We start from the raw sequence: 15338 nt of genomic DNA, 5'->3' as shown, positions 1-15338 counted from the left end.
ATAGTAGGGGAAAAAAACACTGTATATATAAATATATAGAACAAAAAAAAAAAAAAATAGGAACAGAATAAGTCCCTCCCTCTGATCTCTTCAATATCACTATGAAAAGGGGTTTTATATTTGAAATGTACACTGTGGATATGTTGTTGAGGTTTGGCACTTCTTCCCTGCATGTTTAAAGATCAATGGCAAAGGATCTGTACTTGTCTCTCCAGGAATGCTCATTCAGACTGCCCAAAAATCTTCCTGCACTGAAAATGTTTCAGAAACGTTGCTTTAAGAGCTTTGAATTTTAATTTCAATTGCTGAAAAATATTAATTGAACTAATGGAAATGATCTGCATGTAAAGCAATCCTCCTGTACACATGCAGTTCTCTACTGGATAACTGTCATGTCTCCAAACATTTTGTCCCTTCCCAACCAAAAGTGCAAATCAGTGCCAAAGACTAAATCATCCTGTGAAAAAATGATGTGGACTTTGCATAACAATTGCAATAGCATGTCATGCTTCTGAAAACACATCCTTAAGCCTTCAAAGTGCTGCACACATTCCAGGGAAGAAGCCATACTTTCTATTTATTGTATTTAAAAAAAGTCATTTTCAATGTTTCATGCCATGAAATATTTTTTTTCAGGCATCTAGGCATTGATGATGATAATAATTACATCTGAATACATATAATACAAAAATATTCTGAAAAACACTGCCAAACAACAAAAAACTGGTAGGCAGCCAAAGGCAAGAACAAGGCCAAAAAAAAAAGAAGAAACGAAAATGTTTTTCTTTTTTGGACCAAAAACTAAAATCAAAAATAACACTCTTTGTGCAGAGTAGTCTCTCAATCTGTCTGGGGTATCAGCTGACATGCTTCCCTACTAAACAGAAATAATGTCCTGACCAGAAAAGAATAAGGCAGCATTTGCTTTTTCATTTTTAGCAATTACAGTCATAGCAATGGTAGCAATGGGCAAGTTGTTGCACCACTCTGTCACTCCCTTCATCCTGTCCACATTGTCTGTCCATGCATATGAGAGGTCATACACATACGTGACATCACACGCACGACACTTAATGCGGATGGGATGGAGTGAAGCCAGTTTCAGTTCAATCCTCCTGATCTCACAGATAAGAAAGCAGACAGGTATGGAAGTGAAGCGATCCTCAATAAAAACAATTCAACATTTTTCAGCTTTAACCTGTTTTTCATATAAACATGTTTTATATATACACATACATACACATATATACATACATACATATATACATACATACATATATATATATATACATACATACATATATATATACACATGCATATATATATATATATATATATATATAACCAATCTAAAAAAAGGAAATTGTGAATAGAAGAATGTTTTCTCACCTAAAATTGCAGTTGGCACAAAGGGGTCTGCCCATACACCATAACCAGTGCGGAAATTTATAAAGAAGAAAGAATATGATAGTAAATAAATAGGATACATTCTCCTCTACGTAAGAAAGGAATAGAGAAAATGAGGAGTTACACATCAAAAGCATAGATTTGTTCAGCGCATATTGTTGTTATTGATGGAAGCCATTATATAGCCAGACTGAAACGCAAAGCATTAACAGTTTTAAAGAAAATTACTCAGAAGCAGACACATTAAGCCCAAGAACAAAGACAGTAGTTAAAGCCACTGTTTCAATAAATATCAGCACATTGACTTATAAAGCACAGGGTACTTAGTTAGTTACAAAGATGCAAGCTCTCCTGTACATACTGTTATATAACTTGTCTATCTCAATGGGATTGGCTACAAAAAAATGCCCCCCTGAAGCAGATCTAATGAATTAGGAATAACTATTATTTTCTCATTTCATGTATCAAGGAGGTTATATACAACATTTTAACAAACGATAACACTGTATAGCCATTACCTGGGTAGTATGAATTTGGCACCGTCGTGCTGAGTGTGTTTGTCTTCATGGTAAATGATGATGGTGAAGACACAGCTTAAAGGAAAAAAGCAGGCACAACACAATGAATCAGATAAGAGAGAAACATATTATATTTCCATTATGCTGTAGAGTAACCTGGTTTAATATGCTATACAAGAGGATGAGGGTTTTCTTTAATATACTTTCCCTTACCAATTCATTGTTAACATGTGATGTTCTCTGAAGGAGTTCAGGCACCAGATACTCACAAATATAAAATATAGATGAATAATAAAAAAAAAAATAGAAAATAGAAAACATTACAATACGCTGACTGAAAACCTGAGCCAAACTGATTGTCTCGGTGAATAAATAGCCAAAACAAGAAGTGTTATAAACCATAACCTCTCCTACAGAACCTAATTCAATTACGTTGAGTGGAAAACAAAATCAAATGGCGGTGTATAAAAATATATTAAAAACAGATGTAAAGTTGACATTGTTTATTCTGCAATGATGTGGAAATCAAAGGTCAATAATGGCTTCAGGTTAGTTGGCTTTATAACCCCTTTTGGAAATGTGTTTTCTTTTATAATCTACTGTGATATGAATTGTGAAACTCATACAAATATCCACCGAACACAAATATATTATCTGATATATTTAAATATTTGTAAAAAGTAATAAAAACAATAATGATAATATTATTAAGTAAATATGTCCTGGGTAAATGTTTAATTCCATATCTATAAAGCATTGTGCAGAACTATAGGTAAACTTTCTGTGCATTTCAGTCTATAAAATCATTTTAACAGACCGCTGGATAAGGTCACGTCTAAATTGGTTTGTCATAAATAGCCCACTTTCTCTTGCATGACAGCCTGTTTACTTATTTATTTTTAAGGGTATCTAATTTTAAGCATGTCCCTTATTTCAGCTCAAACACACCACATAAGAGGTTTTGTGCAGGACCAGAAGCACTTAAGCGAATGAAATAAATGTATCTGTCTGCAAAAGTTTAAAATGATCAAAGAAAAGGTATGCTTATTTCAAAAACACGTTTCATATTGTCGTTTTTATCCGATTGACATGCTTTAAAAAAAATATGAGAATCTGTATTTTCAAAAAAGCTATATTTTCTTTAAACCAAAAAAGGAACAAAAATAAAAAGGGAAGCAGTGTAGTTGAGGAGGTAAAACAAGTTAACGTCACACTGAGACCCAAGTAATTCACTGCTGAGCTGGCACATTTAGTGATGTGTTTGGTTTATCAGTTATCTGGGAAGATTAGCAGTTTCAGTCGCTGTCATGCCAGGCTGCTGTCATAGCGGGGGACACATGGGGAGAACTGTATTGGTCTTAGCATTTCCAGGGGCTGAAGAGAAAACGCAGTGTGGGGCCGATTCATGTTACCGTGATACAGCAACGATAGACTTACTACAACAGTTTGCAGCTCAGAATGAGAAAGACCGTTAAGACAAGATTTTCAGATTGTGCCATTTGGCAGTAGCTAGGCTTTAGGTGAGAGTAAGACAAAGGCTTACACACACACAACATGATCTAAAACCAGTGTACTTGTCAATCCAATTACAAATAAACAAAAAAACATCTTATATTCAAATTACCTAAAGACAGGTATGCTAACTTGCATTTCGACCTCTTTACAACAGAAAGGGAAGGCAAACAGGAGAAAGAATGCTAATATGTCAGGCAAAAATCTTCTCTCCATGCAATGGCTTTAAGTTGTATTACAAAGACAACACAGAGAACTGTCTGCCTGCTCAAAGCAGACTAATCCACTTTTCTGAAATACAATCCTGAACTTCTAGTGCTCTCTGATGCATTTCTAATTTAAAAACTATATTATTATAATCATATTTTTGACTAGGTTCACAGTTAAGCTTACTTCTTCCATTGAGGTTGTGCGTGTCCATGAACGAGAAAGCTTCATCACAGTTCGTGCCCTGTTCAGTGTAGCTCTTGTCCATCGAGTTAACCATCACCGTCATCTCTTGTCTTGTGCTACTTAATGTCTCCTTTCGTTTCTTTGCAAGTTTCCTATAGAAAAAGTAAACATTTTAGAAAAGGCATTTAAATACTGTCAGGTTTTCTTTGTTTGTTTGATTGATTTCTGTTTACACAGAGACTTTATTTCTGGTAAGTATTCACATTTTATGAAAGGAGGGGAAAAGAAACCTTGAAGCTATTGAAATAACCTAAACACATACTGGGATTTTTTTTTTTAACAAATAGTAAAACACAATTAGTAAAATTAATGTTTTAATTTTGTGTACCCCAGGAAATTCAGATTTCTTTAAGGTTTACAAAGTGAACAAAGTGTTTTAAAATATTTTAAGAAATGATAATCTTCAATACCTTGATGTTATTCAAGTTAAATAAGTTAAATAATAGGATGGAATAAACAAACACTCTGGGCCTTCAAGGCCTAGCGTTTAACACTCCTGATTTAACCTATTTTCCAGCAACCAAGATGACAGCATTAAGTTGCACAACCCTACCACTATTCACACGTGTGTTTGCTCCATCAGATTAACAGTGAAGACCAAATATTGTGACATTCAATGCTGTGTGTTAGACCCAAAATTGCCCCTAACAGGGAAGGTTCACATGTTGCATGAGCTATAGAAAGCAGTGCTATGCTTAAGATAAGAGAGAAGGACATTCCTAAATATCTATATGACAGGGAACATGGGCTAATGTGCTCTCCTGGGGACTCATGTCAGTGAAGGGAATCAGACATACCTGCTTCTACCAAGTGGAATATGGAGATGTATGATAAAATTCTCTAGAAACATTTTGCCTGGAGCAACGTAACATGTGGGTACCCACTATGTACTGTGTGTGTGTGTGAATGCGATTGAAAGAGCACATGAAACACAGAAACCGAACTCCATTCCCTAATGATCACTGGGGGGAAATACTGTGCTATCAACACAGGCACGGATTAACTTAATGAGAGGTGTCAGGGAAGGAGCCTGTCATGTTTTAGGCAGGAGTGCAGAATGCCATGGGATGTTAGTGCAGCGCCATGTCTGTAGCAGAAAACATTTCCATGGCACATTTAATAAAGAGTATATATCATAAATGAAGATTTCACATGAATTGAAAGGATCACAAACCATTAATTTGAACTGCTCTGTATAAGGAGCAATGTTGGTCTAATACAGTACCATTTATTTTCTATATTGTATGCATTAAATGATATTTTGACCCAAAAAAAGTTTGCATAGATTGCATAGCTTTGTGAACTGTATGTATTTGTTTTTGTTTTTAAGTATACAAATAATCTGTTTAGATAATATACATTTATTTTAATTAACTTTATGTAGTAATTGTGGTTATTTTCTCCTGCTGTTTATTTTCTGATACAGCTGCTATTACTATTCTCTCTGCTTATTGTGCCTACAAGTTTGTCTACAAAAACTGTGTTCCGGTTTATTAAGAGCTGTAATGATCACAGTGCAGGATGAAGCCATACATGAAGACCAGTTCTACATCATATTACTCTATTTTTAGGAATAAAAACAGTGTGTCGGTTGTACTAGACGGATCTTGAGACCAGGCATATCTGCCAAGAAGCTGATGAATCAGTGCTGTGTTTGTGGCACACTTCTTGGACTCCATTCATTTTCTCTCAGTGATTTTCCCTTGTAAACAGCCCTCGAATCGTCTAGCTCATGGGCTGTGCACGTCTACGTGGGTGGTCGTGCTGCTGTGTCCATTTCTGTGAGCGTGGTTTCTCAACGCTGCCAAGAAATGTGACCCAACAAAACTGCACTGAGTATTTTGTAAATACCCAGTTTTCCAGCACACTGTAAAATACATTACGACTCTGTACGCAACTCTCACCCAAGTGAGAATTTGAGTGAGTTCTGTTGACGTCTTCCGTACTTTAACTGTCGTTCTCTTAGTGCTGAAATCAGTGTTGCATCTACCTCAGAGCCCGGGGGCATGAGATGGCAGATGTACCGGAGACGACGCTCGCTAATGGAACAAATCTATGGTTTTCTTTTAGATGTATTCCCTCAAGCACACATTGGTCTAAAACAGAGGACAAGTGCATTGCAAAAGTAGCAAAAAGTCTATGGGAGGGGGCTGAAGATAAATAAATAAAAGTAATGCAAGGTAAATGTATTGTAATGCATATACTTAAACTGTACTTTAGGTCAAATCTATTAATGAGTGTTGTCCATTTAGAACGTAAGTGTAGATTTATAAAATCCTCAGCAAACATAGATAAATCAAAAGTTTGTGAAAAATTTAATGACCAGGATCATTCTTCATATATAAGAAAACAAAAAATAAAACATTTTACAGTCATAAAAAACTTGAGGGTATTTTTTGTTATGTAATAATATAAAAAATGCATTTTCTGCTATTCCTGAACCAATTCAATCAGAAAGGAATGCCATGGCTTATAAATGGACATTTAGCTTCCATATCAATAAATCACACCTTTTGTAAAGTTTTCTGACATCAATGGTCAGCTTCAGCTCGCGGGAGAACACTTTCTAAAACACAATCTCTATATACCCCCAAGGAGCTGTTGAATAGCTCAAGAAAGTTTCTGTAAGCTGCAGTAAATTACAGCACTCACAACTGCACGTACTACAGGTGCATTTCAGAAAGGTAGAAGTACCCTGCCAGACGAAAAGTGCTTTCCAGCAAGGTGAAGACAGTTTACACTTCTATCAGCTGCTAAACCACTTTGAACTAAATACCTCCATCGCCGCCATCTCAAGTTCTTTGTTTGTTATACTGAATAACAACAGGTGACATTCTGACAAATGAAATGAATACGGCACTGACAGTATGAAATTCCATTTCAGAAAAAAAAAAAACTTTGCTCTTATAGCTTAAATAAAATATGTCAAGAATAAAAAAAATATCCTGAAATATATGAAGAAAAAAAAAACATTCTAAAGTAGGTTTCACTCGTAGTTACTGCTCTCATAAACCTGCTTACGGATGGATTTTTATAATGGTTTTCAGAGTACCTCATATAAACTAACAAGAGTAAACAACCAACAGTAAAACATTCCCAAGATGCAACATTTTACTCTGGCAAAAAACATTCGTTATGAAAATTAGGCCGACAATTAAATATAAAGAAAGAAACAGTTCTCAGTTTGATTAAAAAACATTTCATTATTATTTTTTCCTAAATATCACTATATACAAAAAGGGAAAATCTTTGCTGTGATATATTAGCAGTATATTTAGTGACGTCACCAAAAAATTTTAGGTTCTTTCACATTAAGGATTTCCAAGTTAAAAACCTAATCTATACATGGCATTTGCAAATGCCTGCTTAAATTCAAAGCTACATTTGATCTGAATCTGCATTTGTTTAATTTAAAATACACGTTTAATTTGAGATTTGTCAGAGGAAATCTTTCTTTTATCATACAAAAATTATAAAGTGTCTATTAAAGCCTCAGTTTAAATTATGTTTTAGAATCAACAGTGGAGCCCAGTGCCCTTGAATTTTAACTCCTTTAAAGGAGCAATTGAAAAATATATGATACATTTTGGATGGTATCCTGAGGAAGAACAAACAAACACTTGGTAATGAATCTATTTGTGATAATGGGATTTTGCCTCAAATTGACATTTACATACATTTAATATAGCCAAACCTTACTTTTTTTTTTTTTATGGAGTGAAGAGTGAACACAATTATATGATTATTGACTATCTCACTTAATTTAGGCAAATGCCATCTCAAGAAGAATGTGAAATGAGCTGTTAATAAGACTATAACGGATGCCTAAATCTAAAGAAAATCTAACAGATTGAATCCAAAACAACATTACTGAAACTGTATATACTGTTGTACTAAATTAAATGATGGAAGACTTCAGCATTATGAGTTTTTTAGTTGTTTTTTTTTTAAATCTTCTCTTAATCTCACCTAGAAAGTATCGGATTGCAACTACATCTTATATTGGGCACTGCAGGTGGTCGAAGTTAGGGCAACTATCAGTCAAAGTGTCTGTATACAGTACCAAGACCAAACAGTATCCCACCACCCAGGGAAAGATTGTAGTTTGTAGAAGTTTAGACTGTTTTTTATTACTTGTAAATGTAAGCAGTGAAGGGGATAATGCTATCTTTTCCATGTTTATTACGCTAAACACTATTGCTCCTTCGATTTAATGTGTGACCCCTAAATGCATTTGAATACATTCCAAGTTAATGGACAGCTATAAACTAATTAAGTGCTCCTGCAGTTATCTTTTCAAAATCAATCTTGTTTATTCAATTTAGCTGCATTAGTGTTCCATATGGTGCAGAGTGCCTGCTGCCTATGAACAGTCATTTACTGAGAAGACCCAACAGGAAGCTAATAGTTTAACTGTTATTCCAAATTTGTTTGACAAAACTGACATTTAATGTGCCCTGTCATATTCTGTGTAATCTGCCATTTAACACTAACAGAAGGGGGGGGGTCATTTTGTTTGGCATCTTACAGTTACAGGGAAATTAACATTAACCTCCAATGAAAAGATTAAGGATTTAAGCATTGTAGTTGGAGTTCAGGTTGCTAGCAAACATTAGATGTAAACATCCATTCCCCTTTAATGCACAAAAAAGTGCAGTCTTAATTGATGTTTTTGTGTTTTAATACCTCAAGTTAACATCTGATGCCAAGTTAATGATCTGGAATACACAAATCCAGTTATTTATGTTTTGTAAGATGCCAGAACTCAGTGGGACTGAGAGCGTGTATTGCCAATGCTACATTAAAGATTAACTACATCCACATTTTATTACAGAAAATGTGAAACGCTGAATCTCTGAGGAAGCGAAGCACAAGCTGCGTCATTCGCTCAGGATATTGTAGCACAGCTCAGTTAATGACTCATCCTGGAGGCTCACAGACTCAGTGTAGTAATATAACAATGAAAAAGGCAGTGGTCTAGATTTGTGTTGTTTTTAATAAGTGTAAGTGACTATTTTGTGAAAAGTGTTGGTCCCATGTTTTGTGGCTCTGTGCACAGGCACTTGAGGCCACTCTCTCTGATGGGCAAGATCCCCTGAGGCCCACTGTCCTAACAGGTGCATACCTGCTCATCACTGTACTGCTCAAGACAAACTTACAACCTTATATTTGTTTAACCACAAAACATACATTCAGCATTTCTGGAATTAGATGCAATCATCATATACTATTTATGGACATATGTATTTTAAAAAGATTGAGAACAATAAGATTCTTTTAACAACTGTTTTGAAAGACATTTTTATACTGTATGATTTCTGCCAATATAACATGGCCATGTGACTCCGTTACCAATCTTTCACTTTAGCAAATTCCCTTTGTGTTAAAGCCTTCTTCCTAATATAAGTTCTTGGCCATAAAAGTGATTTTTGTTTTGTAAGTTATTTAGCTTTAAAAACTAAACATCATTTAATCTATACATCGGAAAACCATTGCAACTCTACCCTAAATAACTAGTGGGATTTGAGACCTATTTCCCTGCAAATGCCAGGACCCAATCCATCTAACAGTGCAATTGGACACACGTAAAAATAAAATGAAAATAAATGTGAACATGCTTTAGTGGCTCACAGTCAAAAATGTCATGGTGGAGAGAAGCAACTGAGAAGGTGAGAAAGAAAAAGAGTTTGCATCAAACAGGCTAAAGGGGTCGAAAATGGTTATATCAATCTGAAAGGTGTCAGAAGAAATACATACATAAATACATAAATATGTAATACAAGAAAATCATGAGACCTTCAGTGAATGCTTTTGAGTAGGCGTATTTATGCACCATTAAAAAACCATAGTGATACCAATGTAATTTGAACAGGAAAATCACTGTTATATTTAGCAGTTGTTATTCTGAAATTGCTTTTGTCTTACATGAAAATGTATGCTTGGAATCTTTATACGCACGAGAGGTTGCAAATTACAACTGTAATTACTTTTCAATAGACCTACAAGGCAATGACTAAAATTTAATCTGAGATCTGCAAGTATTGTTTTTAATCAATATATTAATAACCTGAAGATTCTGATTCAAATTGATACCATGAACTAAATTGAAATGTGTTTTGTGTCATCTACAGGCAGAGAATGTATATGCAATCATTACTTAAAATATATTACAAAATGAGAAAATGGCATCTGAGTGGAATGCATTGCAAAGAGATTTCCTTTGTGCATCTATGAGGTAGCTGCATTCCTCACAGTGAGGTAAATTCAATCACGTTGAATGCAGCCAGAACCGCAGTGGGATTGCTTTTAAACCTTTCACACAGATACGCAGCCCTTCTCACACAAACTGGCAGAATCATAAGCGACTATATATCTGTTCGAAGCATTCTGGTTTTTATTTCGTTTTTGGTAAACTGTATTTTACAATTATGATCCACGACTAACACACCAAACTTGCAATATTCTTCATTATCATTCATAAGTAAACTACTGTACACAGAGGATAAGTCAACCAATACAGTTGTGTTAATGCATTTATTCTCTTTCCCCCCACAGTGTAACTGGAAGGGCAACTTGAAATACACATATCCTGCTGTGACTCTACCAACTGCTTTGGAAAGACATCCATCTCCTGTGCATATAAAGTGTGTAGACCAGGATTTAATACACAGTATATTATATCCTTTTCATTTTATTATATTTTTCATACAATTTCATTCAGCTCTTTAAAACTCATGGTATTTAGAATTCTAAACTTCATACCCAATGGTTTAACTCTTCAAATAGTCCTTCAGAATACTTTTCCTTTGCTAGGAAAAAGGGAACACAGCATTTACTGTAATGTCAGTGAATGCAAAGGTATTTCAAATAAATCCCTAAACTATGGATTATTTAAAATAAGAAATATGCTTAAAATGTTAAAGAAACCATCACCATAGAATGATATGATGGTATCAGAACAACAAAATATAAAAACGTATGCAACATTCCTTAAATAACTAAAATGCTTATCTTGGAACGTTCCTGTAAAATGACTTAAGACAAATTACATATTTTGATGCTTATTGCTCAAAATATTTAATAGTAAAAATAAACCCCTTGTTGTATCTTCATTATAATTTATGAAGACTGAATGGGACTTTTTCTTTCTGGTAAGTAACCTGCAGTTTAAAATCACATTTGTATTAAGGGGTTTAAATATATGTTTAATTGTAAAACTATTTATTTTAATTAATTATAAATATATATAACACATGCCAAGTTAATATGAAACACAAAATGCCTTTCTATGGTGGTAAACAACTCCAGATACCCTTAATCCAGAACCAAAATCCATTTTATAATCTCTTTTAATTCCCTCCGTGCTGAATATTACTGAATTATTTGACTCTTTTCCACACACAAAACTGTGTCATTCTGATTTATGTTTTCAAAAGGAAAGTATACATTCATGATGAATGAACAACCTAACTGACATTCTTATGCAGAGAAAATAAATTTTAATAATGCTAAGCCTGAATTCCTTTTATTTCTATTATGCTTGATTTCTTTCTAACTACATATACACACTTTTGACATCCCCTGAAATAAACAGCATTGACAGTCATAATTTCTGCAATACCTGGACAAGCTGTGAACATAACCTAAGGGAGGGAACTTATCCAGAGAATATAATCTTATCTCAAAAATAAAAATAAAAAGACGACACCCAAAGAAGAGCATAAAATGCTTGATGACAGATTGCTAATTGCAGAATTTAACCACATGCAATCAAAACATTTGGCAAGGGAACAAAGGTATCACTGAGGAATGAGGAGTAAGGTTTGTTCCATCAGCTGCAGTGCTTTAGCTGAAGGAGGCTCTGGTCAGATTTACCCTCCCACTCGTATTATTGTCAGGCAGTCCGCATCATAAATCAAACCTGTACTTCAATCACAAGAAATCTCTGTGTCCTAATAGATGCCAAACAACACCATGGGCGTGCAATAAAATGTTCTGTTCTTTGGCAATCAGGAATTCAACATCACCATCACTCCGAAAGCAAACACCACCTGAATTCTGCTGAACATAACACTTTATATAAACACACAAAGAGCTGGAGGTTATTTTAAATTTAAAGCAATGTTGAGTGTTTTGTATTGTTGAGTGTTCTTAAATTGACAACTGCCTATAACTGTAGCTACTTCAGCCAACCTTGATGTAAATGTTTGTAGAGAAAGCAGTTAGTATTTTCATTTCAAATGTGGATGAACATATTAAACCAATTAAATTCTGATTTATACCAGTGCCACCACATTTGGGGCCGTAAGCAAAAAAAAGGTTTTGTTTTTGAAAATATATGTATGGGAAGCATTCATTTAAACATTAATTGTACACTACTTTTACACAACCTCTGGGTGTATAAAGAGGCCTTTTATACAAATATTTATACATATATAAATATATAACAAATGTATAGTTAAGCTCTCAAGAAAATAAATGTAGATCATGGCTTAATGAGTAATCTTCCTCAGTTCTTCCTCAACTATATTCCTCAACTATATTTCTTGTTGGACATTGCAAAGCAAACCTGTTTTGAAATACAAGCGTCTCTTTTTGTTTCAAGATACTATATTCCCCGGGACTGCCTCATAAAGATTGTGCTATACAAACCCGCGATGCCAATCCCATCCACAACATGTAAACTGCTTTGATTAAATTCAAAATGCACTGCTTACATTGTCAGTTTAAAATAAATACTGAATGATGTTTGCAGTTGCACATATTCAAAATCTAATGTTAAAGATAGAAATCTGTATAAAAGTATATTTCAACAACAGCAACATAAAAGTAATTATACAAAGCTATTATTTAATCCTTTTCAGCCTTGTTAGATGAAAAGCATATTGAATGTGATGGAAAGCAGAGAAAAATAAAATGTGTTTTAAGAGCTTTGTGACATAGGGAATATATGTTAAGGAATAATAGAGATTTTAATTGTCCTTACCTATGAAGAAATAAAATTATATATAGATACTTTAAACTAGAAAGCAGTGCAGTGACATTTTCTAATTAATCAATTATGATTTCATTATTGCTCTCACAATAAGTTGAATTGTATTTTAAATATTTTTTAGTTTTATTAGTTATTTTTACTAAAGCATTAGCCTTCTACAGTACCAACCCCCAGATTGCTGGGCAGATGTGCTTTATTTTGAATCAGGTATGTGGGGAGCCTGCATAAGCATAGCAATCTAAGCACAGCAGGCAAGTTTGATGTGCAGTTAAACTTAATGTGCTGTGGCAGCCAAGGGCCAGGCAAAATGCTGAACTTTGGTTCTTGTAATAGCCTTGCTCCATGTGCTTTGTGAAGGAACAAGGTATAGGGAAATTTGTTCATCACACTACTCTTAAGCACTTTAACGGCAATAACTTTGCAGATTGAATATATACATAAATTACTTATGTTTTATTATTTATTAATGCTATTGTAAGTTCTCTTAATGAGAAATAAATCATTTAGGCAGTGACTACCATTGATTTTAATGCATTTTTCATCTAACTCAGACATCTAATTTAACAACGTGAAAATCAGGGGAAAAACAAACAAACATTTAACACATTAGAGCATATTTATGAAATGTACACTACATTACCAAGAAAGATCCTTCTTTCACAGATGCACATACGCATCTATTAGGACAGATATTTTTGTAATTGCAAAAGTACAGATATTGTGTACCGAAAAATTAAATAACCTTTTCTTATTCTGGGTCAGCACTGACATATTTTGTATTCATTCCCACGTGTATAGAGCGAAAATAATAACTGTCTTAAGAAATGATGCTGTACTAGGGAGTGTGGTCTTCCTAAACACATTCCTCTTTTAAAGAGTGGGAGTCAAGGTGCCTGCTGAAGTGAGAAGTACAGTTAAGAAACTTGCATTGAAAACTTTGCTGATACATGTACTGTATTTCACCTTATGTTAGAAAAGCAGACACAGAAGAAATATACACTCACCTAAAGGATTATTAGGAACACCATACTAATACTGTGTTTGACCCCCTTTCACCTTCAGAACTGCCTTAATTCTACGTGGCATTGATTCAACAAGGTGCTGAAAGCATTCTTTAGAAATGTTGGCCCATATTGATAGGATAGCATCTTGCAGTTGATGGAGATTTGTGGGATGCACATCCAGGGCACGAAGCTCCCGTTCCACCACATCCCAAAGATGCTCTATTGGGTTGAGATCTGGTGACTGTGGGGGCCAGTTTAGTACAGTGAACTCATTGTCATGTTCAAGAAACCAATTTGAAATGATTCGACCTTTGTGACATGCTGCATTATCCTGCTGGAAGTAGCCATCAGAGGATGGGTACATGGTGGTCATAAAGGGATGGACATGGTCAGAAACAATGCTCAGGTAGGCCGTGGCATTTAAACGATGCCCAATTGGCACTAAGGGGCCTAAAGTGTGCCAAGAAAACATCCCCCACACCATTACACCACCACCACCAGCCTGCACAGTGGTAACAAGGCATGATGGATCCATGTTCTCATTCTGTTTACGCCAAATTCTGACTCTACCATCTGAATGTCTCAACAGAAATCGAGACTCATCAGACCAGGCAACATTTTTCCAGTCTTCAACTGTCCAATTTTGGTGAGCTTGTGCAAATTGTAGCCTCTTTTTCCTATTTGTAGTGGAGATGAGTGGTACCCGGTGGGGTCTTCTGCTGTTGTAGCCCATCCGCCTCAAGGTTGTACGTGTTGTGGCTTCACAAATGCTTTGCCGCATACCTCGGTTGTAACGAGTGGTTATTTCAGTCAAAGTTGCTCTTCTATCAGCTTGAATCAGTCGGCCCATTCTCCTCTGACCTCTAGCATCAACAAGGCATTTTCGCCCACAGGACTGCCGCATACTGGATGTTTTTCCCTTTTCACACCATTCTTTGTAAACCCTAGAAATGGTTGTGCGTGAAAATCCCAGTAACTGAGCAGATTGTGAAATACTCAGACCGGCCCGTCTGGCACCAACAACCATGCCACGCTCAAAATTGCTTAAATCACCTTTCTTTCCCATTCAGACATTCAGTTTGGAGTTCAGGAGATTGTCTTGACCAGGACCACACCCCTAAATGCATTGAAGCAACTGCCATGTGATTGGTTGGTTAGATAATTGCATTAGTGAGAAATTGAACAGGTGTTCCTAATAATCCTTTAGGTGAGTGTATATTAAAACTGAAAAATTGAAACCCAATACTTGATGCCAGCTTTTCTTTGGGTGGGTGCAAGCAGTCCACTTGCACACAAAAAAAAGCCTCCTTTAAGTGACATATTTGAAATTTCCAATGGGTGGGTGGCTCAAAGTACTGATTTAATGCAGGGCAATGCCACAGCAGGCATTTGGGAACGTGGCCTACCAGAAATATGCGTTTTAGGTAATTTGTAATTTTCTACTTGCAG

At 35.2% G+C, this 15338-nt stretch overlaps 1 protein-coding gene across 7 annotated transcripts in view; it reads right to left on the bottom strand.

Annotated features, from left to right (window-relative positions):
• The window catches only part of LOC136764593 (receptor-type tyrosine-protein phosphatase mu), a 224168-nt gene that overhangs the window by 42298 nt on the left and 166532 nt on the right, over positions 1–15338 (bottom strand). For 4 of the 7 annotated variants that reach the window (XM_066718779.1, XM_066718797.1, XM_066718813.1 and 1 more), the window contains 3 exons: positions 3831–3982; positions 1926–2000; positions 1390–1416 (listed from right to left, as the gene is read on the bottom strand). In XM_066718779.1, the coding sequence (XP_066574876.1) occupies positions 1390–1416; positions 1926–2000; positions 3831–3982 (254 nt within the window). The remainder of the gene's footprint in view (positions 1–1389; positions 1417–1925; positions 2001–3830; positions 3983–15338) is intronic. The other 3 variants (XM_066718788.1, XM_066718805.1, XM_066718830.1) reach the window with 1 other exon arrangement.

This window comes from Amia ocellicauda, chromosome 2 (genome assembly GCF_036373705.1).
Source record: "Amia ocellicauda isolate fAmiCal2 chromosome 2, fAmiCal2.hap1, whole genome shotgun sequence".
NCBI classification, from domain to species: Eukaryota; Metazoa; Chordata; class Actinopteri; order Amiiformes; family Amiidae; genus Amia; species Amia ocellicauda.
The sequence above is the reverse complement of the archived record's forward strand: the minus strand, read 5'-3'. Positions and strand labels throughout refer to the sequence as shown.